General features: G+C 36.3%; 1 protein-coding gene across 7 annotated transcripts; it reads left to right on the top strand.

Annotated features, from left to right (window-relative positions):
- Positions 1 to 5,549: 5,549 nt before the first annotated feature.
- LOC122318886 (general transcription factor 3C polypeptide 6-like) lies at positions 5,550 to 8,524 on the top strand. Of its 7 annotated transcripts, none has more exons than XM_043136614.1 (6): positions 5,555 to 5,859; positions 6,001 to 6,155; positions 6,661 to 6,780; positions 6,893 to 6,943; positions 7,657 to 7,708; positions 7,942 to 8,524. In XM_043136614.1, the coding sequence occupies exons 3-6, from the start codon at positions 6,664 to 6,666 to the stop codon at positions 8,214 to 8,216; spliced, it is 495 nt and encodes a 164-aa protein (XP_042992548.1). In that variant the 5' UTR covers positions 5,555 to 5,859; positions 6,001 to 6,155; positions 6,661 to 6,663; the 3' UTR covers positions 8,217 to 8,524. The 7 variants fall into 7 exon arrangements, with proteins under 7 accessions (XP_042992552.1, XP_042992550.1, XP_042992548.1 ...); XM_043136613.1 differs by having other exon boundaries at positions 5,561 to 5,859; positions 5,996 to 6,155; XM_043136619.1 differs by having other exon boundaries at positions 5,567 to 5,859; positions 5,996 to 6,155; positions 8,093 to 8,524.
- The last annotated feature ends 522 nt before the right edge of the window (positions 8,525 to 9,046 follow it).

Here is a 9,046-nt window from a genome sequence, read left to right as displayed (position 1 = left end):
CAGTGGCTAGAGTTTTCATGAACAATATAGTTAAGCTACACGGGATCCCTCAAACCATTGTAAGTGATCGGGATCTAGTATTTACCAGCAACTTTTGGAAGGAGCTTTTTAGGATTTGTTGGAAGGAACTCTTACTTAGTAGCCTATCATCCCCAAACAAATGGCCAGACAGAGGCCATGAACAAGGTGCTTGAGTGTTATCTCAAGTGTTTTTCAAGTGATCGACCAAAGGACTGGGTGAGATGGTTACCTCTTGCAGAATACTCATACAATACCTCAATACACACTTCAACGAAGGTCTCACCCTTCGAAGCTGTGTATGGCCAACCTCCTCCATGGATGTTACCATACGAGACAGGATCTATGAAGGTACAAGCGGTGGATGATGAGTTGAGGACCTGAGAGTTTATCGCTACGCTTGTTAGAGAGAACCTGCAAGAAGCACAAGGGAAGATGAAATTTTTTACAGATTTAGAAAGGAGGGACAAAGAGCTCGGGATCGGAGATTTTGTTTACCTGAGGTTACAGCCCTACAGGTAGATGATGGTGGCCATGCGAAGGAACCTCAAGATGGCACCACGTTACTATGGGCCCTTCAAAGTGCTTCGCAGAGTTGGGAAAGTAGCATATGAGTTAGATTTACCTCGTGAGGCCAAAATCTACCCTATATTTCATATTTCTTGCCTTAAGAAGAAGCTAGGAGAAGGAATGCAGCCGTGTGCCACCTTGCCGATTGTCACTCCAGAAGGAGCTCTTGTGCTAGAACAAGAGAAAATCTTACAGAGATGACTTAAACGGAAGGGAAATACAGTAGGGGTAGAGTTTTTGGTGTAGTGGATAGGTATGGGGGAAGATGATGCCACTTGGGAAGACCTCTCTTATCTCAGACGGCGGTACCCTAGCCTTGAGGATAAGGCTTTCTAAGGACAAGGGTCTTTGTTATGTGCATTAGGGTTTGTCCCTTTTGTTTCACGTGTTGGTCTTTGTTTCGTCAAACTGTGTCGTTTAATTTTATTTCTTTAGTTGCTTGTTCTGTGGACTGAGTCTTGTACATGGAATAGGTCTTGTATGTTGGGCTCATCGTGGTCAGTTAAGTCTAGTGGGTTAGTTTTGAGTCAGTAAGTTAAGGGTCTGTGTCTATAACGTGAACAGTTAAGTTGTAGTCTATATATTTTACTGCAGTTGAATGAATGAACATCACAAAAACTTTCCAGTAATTGAGAGGGACAGGAGGCTTCGGCACCTCAAATTGCCAATAAATATTTACAATTTTCTTTAGTTACAGTTCCTGAATCCTAACATCTAGAGTATTTCAGTTATGGGTCCTTGAGGATTGGTGATGGGCCCCAAGGCAGATCAAGTCTTAAGGATCAATTACAAGATTAAGAGCCACAAAGATTAAGGGAGTTTGGCGTTCTTGGGTTTGTTTTCCAATGTTGTTGTTGGGTCTCAAAGCGAGTCGATTGGGGTTCACATCAATTGGTGTCGTCGTTGATCGCCTCCATCATCGGTAAGCCACGCTCCACTCTCTGACTTTAATTCACTCACACACACCCTTTCCTCATTTCTCGCCCCCCCCCCCTCCCCTACACACACACTCATGGCAAAGTGCTCACTAAGAAACTCCCTCACATATCACTCTTCCAAAACTGTGTAGTGCCATCGCAACGGGTCCCGTCACCAACGGTGGGCTCTCTTCTCACCGGTAAGCCCACGTTTCTCCCTCTTCCTCTATGTTCATCGTTTCACCAAAATATATTTGATTTTATTTACTTGTTTTGTTTTATTTAATTATTACTATTGTACTAATATAACCGTGCGACACACAGTTGTCCTTATGTATTCTGCTGCTACCAATGCCTCTATTTTTCTTCCCATTCCACAGTACACAAACTCAAAGTTTGGTAAGGCCCTTGACGACTCTAGTTTTAGTTGTGGCCCTCTTTCATTAAATTCTTCTCCATCATGCAATTTTTGCTCACTGATCCTTGGATTTCTCTCACTCGCGCAGCACACTACGTAGAGCAAACTCACTACCTGAAGTATTAAAATCAGTCCTAAATAGCACCCTCTCATCATTGTCTTAGTCGTATCATTATACAAGAAATTAGTAAGGTATTCAAGCACTAACACTGTAATTTTTTGTTGACTACGTAATTCATATATTGGTATGTATATTGGAAGTTATGTTACCTCTTGGTGTGTTAGAAATGGTAGAATTGGAGATTTTCCTTGGTTCAGCTAAAGTGTGGATAGATTATACTTCTAGTGCGTTAGCTAAAATCAGGGTGATTATATGGGCTGACTTATGGCTATTTGGATGATTGTATGGTGAACGATAAGCTAGCGGTGTTGGGATTTATATATGATTCATTGAAGTTGATTTGATTGTTTGGGTCATATGCGGACGTTGGAATTGATGGGTGATATATTTAAATTTTTATAAGTTACTTTTGGAAGCTGATAAGTGGCAATTGAGTTATTTAATTAGATTAATATGCTTGTCCTTGAGTATTTGAATTTGGGAGTAAGTAGATTAACTAAGAAGAATGAATATTTTTCTGATTTAAGTGGTGAAATATTTCGAGGTCGAACTCAAGACTAAGATAGCACGTTGTAAAATTTCAGGTAAGCAGAGTTCCTGTACTAGACTTTGCATAAAAAGAAAATAAAACAAGGATGATTTTGAAAATATGCATGCTTCATTTGAAAAAGAAACTTGAAAACAACCTCAGCTATATGTTCTGCATATTCATGAAATCTATATGAAGAGAAAGTATTTTTGTCATGACTGGTGTAGACATGAGCTTATTTTTGCATATTGTTTCTGAACTTTGTAAAAAAGAGCGAAAATGAGATTCTTAAGGTTTTGGAAAACACTTTAGACACAAAAAGATCCCACACAAAGAATTACACACACTGATGTGGCACACTACCAGTGTACCATGAGTCCCATATATTTTGTTTTTCCTCCCATCCCCTGTGCCCTCCCCTGCCCTCTTCCCGTGCCCCCTTCTAGTGCTGGCCATGGTGGTCGGAGACCACATCATGGTGGACAGAAGATGCTAGTGGTCTATTGATAGAGAAATTGGACACGTGACACATTGATATTGTACCACATCAGTGTGTTGGATTCTTTTGCAGAATCCCTTTGTGTCTCTAGCAGCTCTCTAAAGTTTTGTTGTGGTTAAGATGAAGATACTTTGATTTTGTTCTGTTAAATATGTGAAATGATCCGAAGCTACTTAGTATTCTATTATGATATTATGTGTTATGTGAAAACCTTAGCATGAGTTTCTTTTTCTGTATTTGAATATGATATGATTCCGATGAAATTTCTATTTTGTTTCTGTTAAGGCCCCATCATGGATATAATAGTGGCATACGGCCCTGCCCGATCTCTGTCCCGATATGATGCTCCGATGCTATATGAATATGATGTTTTAGTTTACGATATGCCAAAGGATTTTTGAATAAAAATGTTTATGAAAGTTTCGCTCTGATATTTTGATAACATGTTTTGATTCTGCATTCTGAAAATAAATGTTCTAATTTTTGCATTCTGAAATTAAATGTTTTGTTCTACATTTTGAATTCTGTAAATACTCATGTTTACATACTAGTATATATTCTCTATTTACTGAGTTATTGGTAACTCACCCCTTATCTCTAGAATATTTTTCAGATAATTTGAATATTTTATATGAGGATCAAGATTATAGAACATGGGTGAGATGATTTAAGCATGTAAGGTTTCTATGAGTGTTGAGGAATTTTATTAAATAATTTTGTCGTGTTCTGGTAACTTGGTATTTTGGGAGGTTGATTATATTGAAGTAGTTGGTTTGAAACAATAATTTTCTATGGCTTTGAGAATTTGGAGTCTGTAAAAATATTGTTAGAATGTAAGTTTAAATGACAGAAAGTAACTCTCTGACCCCATCCAGGACCGAGGCATTACAGTTGGTATCAGAGACAAGTGCGAAATTCTACATATTATAATAAGGAGTTTGATGAAATTTAAAGTTTGAGATTCTGTAGACTTTATGGATTGAGGTTTTGGAAATCTGAGGTTTAGAGATTATGCCTCTTCTTAAAAAAAAAAAAAAGAATGACTTAAGGTTTAGATTTTATTGGTGTAAATAAGGTTGATAGAAAGAGGTTCTATAGATTTTAATATACATGGTTTGGATTTCCGAGGACTATGAAAATAATTTTCAAATTTGATGTCTAGAATTTTGCGGAATCCAATAAATAATTCTTGGTTTTAAGGTTTTAGAATCTGCTACCTTTAAGGAATGTGTCATAAGAAATCTGAAGTTTTTGATTTTGTAGATTTTAAGAAATGATTTGTTATGGAATTTGAGATTTTGGATTCTTTAGGTTCATCATGTAGACTATGAAATAATTTTGATATGATTGAAGGTTTAGAATTTAAGTTTTAGGTTGAAAGTTATAGGTGCTTTTATTTTTGGTTGGGGATGGTTTCAGATTTTCTAAGCTCGTTGCTTATTTTAGACACGAAGTGAGGACTTTCAATTACACAAGGAAATCTTGGATGAGCCTTGGGATTGAGGATACAATCACCGCAAGCTTAATGTTCGTATATATGTAGGCATTTGTAAAGGCTGAGGAAACTATTTGAACTTTCTTCGCTAAGAATGCTTTAATTTCCATTACCCATGGAAATTTGCTTTACTCGATGTTGACTTGAAAATTTTCGATTTTTCAAACCACCACACGCTTTACTTGTTATGCTCTCAAGGGAGATCCTTCCATAAATTCCTTGTGAATAAAATATAATGAGTTTCTTCTTGTAATGAGTTGAGTTATTTGATTGGGGCGTGTAAAATATAAAATAAAACTATTAAGCTTAGCATCCATATACATATATATATACATATGTATGTATATATATATAGAGTAATGTTACATGCAGTTATGAAGTGTGTAAACGACATGTAATTATTTTAAAAAAGAATGGAGTCTATAATTAAAAAATTAATTTTTTTATGTGAATTTTGTATTAATTTTTTTAAATTATACGATATTCATATAATCACGATTATAAATATCATTTCTCATATATATATATATAAAAGTGGGAGGATACCCAAATCCAAATTTGTTAAGACAGAGATGGGAAAAGTCTACTGAGCCCAAGAAAAGGTTCATGAAAGTTTCAAAAGCCTTTTTATGGATGGACAATGCTAGAGATCTTGTTGGGGATTTCGTTAACTTGTTCCGCTGAATTTCTTTTTTTTTTTGAATTTTTTTTATAAAAAGATTAAGAAAATTATATTTAATTATATTGTGAATTTTATTTATTTTTCAAAATATTTAAAAGTATTAAAAAAATAATATGAAAAAAAAACACTTTTAAATATTTCTTTTAACACTTTTAAATATTTTAAAAAAATAAATAAAATTCACAATATAATTAAATAATATTTTCTTAATTTTTCTGTAAAAATAAATTTAAAAATAAATAAATAAATAAAATAAAATAAGTGAGCGAGACAAATGAACGGGATCCCTATCCCTTTATGGAAAAGTGGGCCTACCACCCACGGCTCAGCTGTGTGCGGAAGAGTGAAGACCACCTTATTTCTGCGAGTGAATATATCGCGCACGCGTAGAACTGCGTCCGTCACGCACCCCAAGCTCTCTCCCCACACCACGCCAGCCGGCCCAGCCCCGCCACAGCCACCGTCGCGGCTAGACATTGCTTCAGCCACCATGGTCCTCTTTTAGGTGATTTGGACACACACTGACGGTGCAATTCTCCCTCTGCCACTCACGATTCCTCTTCCCCGCCACTCAATACAGCTGCCATCAGAAGCCCACTGACGAAACTAGGTTGGATTTCTTCCTCGAGCTCTCGCGCTCATCTCTCTGTGACCTCTCTCTCTCTCTCTCTCTCTCTCTCTCATCTTTCTTTCTTTCTTTCCATCTCTCGCTCTATTCTCATCTATTTGTGTCGTCGGAAAACCAGCCCAGCTCCATTGCCATCTCGCACAGAAGCCGCCAATCATCCACTCTTAAGCCACTGAGTTGCAGTTGGACTCCGTTTTGCTTATAAACCACACGGATCCCCTCTAGGTTCAAACCGACATCGCACAACGCCACATCCTCCTTCAGCCGTGTACCTCTCGGTAACCCCCCTTCTTCTCTTTCCATCCCCGAATTGTTTAGTGCGTATAAGGGAGCGATGTTTAGTGCGTATATGTTCGCTTTGAACTTTTTATTCATTGCTTTATTTTTTGTTTTTTTTTTTTTCGGAGTAGGTTTTTTCATAACTGTCCACTAGGTCAGGTGAGCTGTTAGTTTCTGTCCTTGCATTGATAGGCACAACACAAGGTACCCAGAACTAAAATTTATTAGAGGTTTTGTTTTTCTACGTCATTTGCTTGTTGGGTTTGAAAAGAAAGGGTCAGAATCCTCAAGGAGACACATTATTGCAAAATTGAAGTGATAGAAATCCTGAAAAACGAAAGAAGAAAAAGCAAGATCGAATGTTCAGTTGTTCATCCACTGGTATAGAGTTCTAAGAAAATGAGTCTTGACTTCTGCCTCCGGTATGAAGTTTAACACTTTGATGGTGAACACAATGCTCGACATGTCAAACTGACTTCCCCTCAACATATTGCTTGTGTTTAGGATATGGAGGTAAGCTCGGTGCAACATCATCAAGGGGATGAAGAAGAATTCGTATTGCTTGATATCAACAGTGTTTCTGGGCAACTTGACATCCCGTCAAATGCACCATATGTTCTCTCTGTAAGTTCTAGACATGCGAGACATCATTGTTTGAAAATTATGTATTCAGTTCTACATGGATATGGTTTGGTTTCTTCAAATCTCATTACCATTCGTTTGCTTGTATTTTTAGGGCCTGGACACATTGAATCCAGTATTAATTATTGATGAAAAATTGAAGTTGGTGAGTTTTTTGCCTATGATAATTTTGTATTGATTTGAGTGTGAAAGTTAATTATCTAAACAGGTGTTTTTTTTGTTCCTTTTGTTTTTCCCCTCCAGATTTTGAATATATGTTTTCTTTATTTCTTTAGGAGTTGTTGTCAGACAAAATTCTTGTCTTAACATTTGTTGGGATAATTTTTGTCTGACAGTAATTGTCTTCATTTCCTTTTGTTTAAGAATTCCCAGAAATAAGGCAACATATGTGGGACAGGTTTTATCGAATACCATTTGTTGAGATAAGGTCATAAATATATAATACAATAAAGACTTCTGTTTAAGTGTCCTTTTCTGAAGAGAAATAATAATCTTGATTTAAAACCTATGATATCAGCTTTGTGTGGAGATGGCCATGTCTTTCGTAAAAAATATAGTCAGACAATTATAATTTAGGCTTTTAGCTAGCGATAGTCAGAAATTAATCTTTACTTCCTCCTTTATATTCCAGATGGAAATTTTAGCTTTCGTCTATTCATTACATTGGTAGTTAGCATGTTACTCAATAGAGATTTTTGAGGTTGATGCATTGATGGAATAACTTTAAGTAGAACTTAGTACTTTGGTATCATGAACTCCAATTGTTTTATCTTTTGTATCCTCGTTGATTCTTGTGTTAATTTGTGAGGCTTGGGTCATGCTTCCTTTAAGCCATTACTAATACTAGTCTCCTTACAGATAGGTGAATATGAAGAAACAATTGGCACTTGCTTGGTTTTCACGGAAGAAGGTGAATGGTTTTGGTTCCTTGTAACATGTCATACTCGGTTTGTTTGCCAAGAAGTTAAAAGGAATTCAGAATTTCCCCCCACTTCCATTAATTCGAAACATATGTAGGGTAGATTCTGTTACAGAGTATTTAAACTACTGTTTACTTAATTTCACTTTCATGAAATGCTTGCTTGTTAGTGTTGTAGAAGGGAAGTTTGGGATATAATATCACCAGAATGATGGTTATTGCAGCTGTCTTTATTACCTTGTTCGAGCCCCCACATGACAGAAGAAGTCGCCTGACCTATTTGATCCAAGAGCAATCGCCTATAAAATCATTCCTGCAGCCTCACTGCCTTCTTTTCTGGTTACGGGTGTGTGCTAAATCCGCTTCTCTTTGCAGATGCTACCCCAGTGGTTCACGAAGAGACAGGACCATCCGAAGCAAACCTTTTCTCGGCAAAATGTATGATAGATCCAAATCGAGCGCCAAGCAAGGATGTAAAACCAGTGGCACGGCTTCATAAGATTCTGAAGTTTAGATTGGCACCTGATGCTGACAATCAATTTGCAACATCTGAGCAGACTGAGCAAGTCTGAAGAATTCTTGGGTTTCCCAAATCCACACAGAATATTGAACTGGGAACCGGAGCCGTTGCATGGCTTTAATCTTTGGGCCTGATTGGACAAGTTATGATGCTACTGTGTTCTGTTTTTAAAATAGAGAAAAAACAGAGAGATATGGGTACTTCTTTGAACCATCCTGATTTGGTAATCTCTACCAAATCTACAATTATGATATAACAACGAGATCCCCCAACAGCATTTCCTTGCATTTTAGGCCAAGTTTTGAATCAGCTGCTGAATTAAGCAATAGTTCTATTGATTTAATCCTGACTAAGGGCTATTTGAAATTGCGGTGGGAGATCTAAAAAGTGCGGTAGAACGGTATAAAGTGTTTATATGACAAAATTCATCCGTTTGGTAGTTTTACATTAAAGTACTTCTAAATCAAGAAAAAACAAAAAATTACATTTTAATAAAAGCACCAAAGTAATGCTTTTTGTTAGAAGTACTTCAGAAAAAGTAATCTCTATTTTACTGTACTATGTACAATACGAAATGACCTTCATTATTTTATCACAATGACAATTTTGCCAATCTATATTTTTTTATTATTTCCGTATAATCTACTCAAGACTTTACTCATAAATATTTTTTCATCTTCTCCTATCACTTATGCATTATTGAAAAAATTTTCTTTTTCATTATAATTATTGAAAAATCTATTAGATTATTTTTGTTATTATTTTATTATAATATTTTATTTTTATCAAGTATATGTCCTTTTATGTCA

This window comes from Carya illinoinensis, chromosome 8 (assembly GCF_018687715.1).
Source record: "Carya illinoinensis cultivar Pawnee chromosome 8, C.illinoinensisPawnee_v1, whole genome shotgun sequence".
Taxonomy (NCBI): domain Eukaryota; kingdom Viridiplantae; phylum Streptophyta; class Magnoliopsida; order Fagales; family Juglandaceae; genus Carya; species Carya illinoinensis.
This window is presented reverse-complemented; position numbering and strand designations above follow the sequence as displayed.

Bases quoted from the DNA above. Each gene is read 5' to 3' on its own strand.
- LOC122318886 (XM_043136616.1), top strand. From the start codon at position 6,664: ATGGAGGTAAGCTCGGTGCAACATCATCAAGGGGATGAAGAAGAATTC. The intron at 6,944-7,656 runs GTGAGTTTTTTG...GTCTCCTTACAG, and splicing joins TTGATGAAAAATTGAAGTTG to ATAGGTGAATATGAAGAAAC. The intron at 7,709-7,941 runs GTGAATGGTTTT...TGGTTATTGCAG, and splicing joins CTTGGTTTTCACGGAAGAAG to CTGTCTTTATTACCTTGTTC.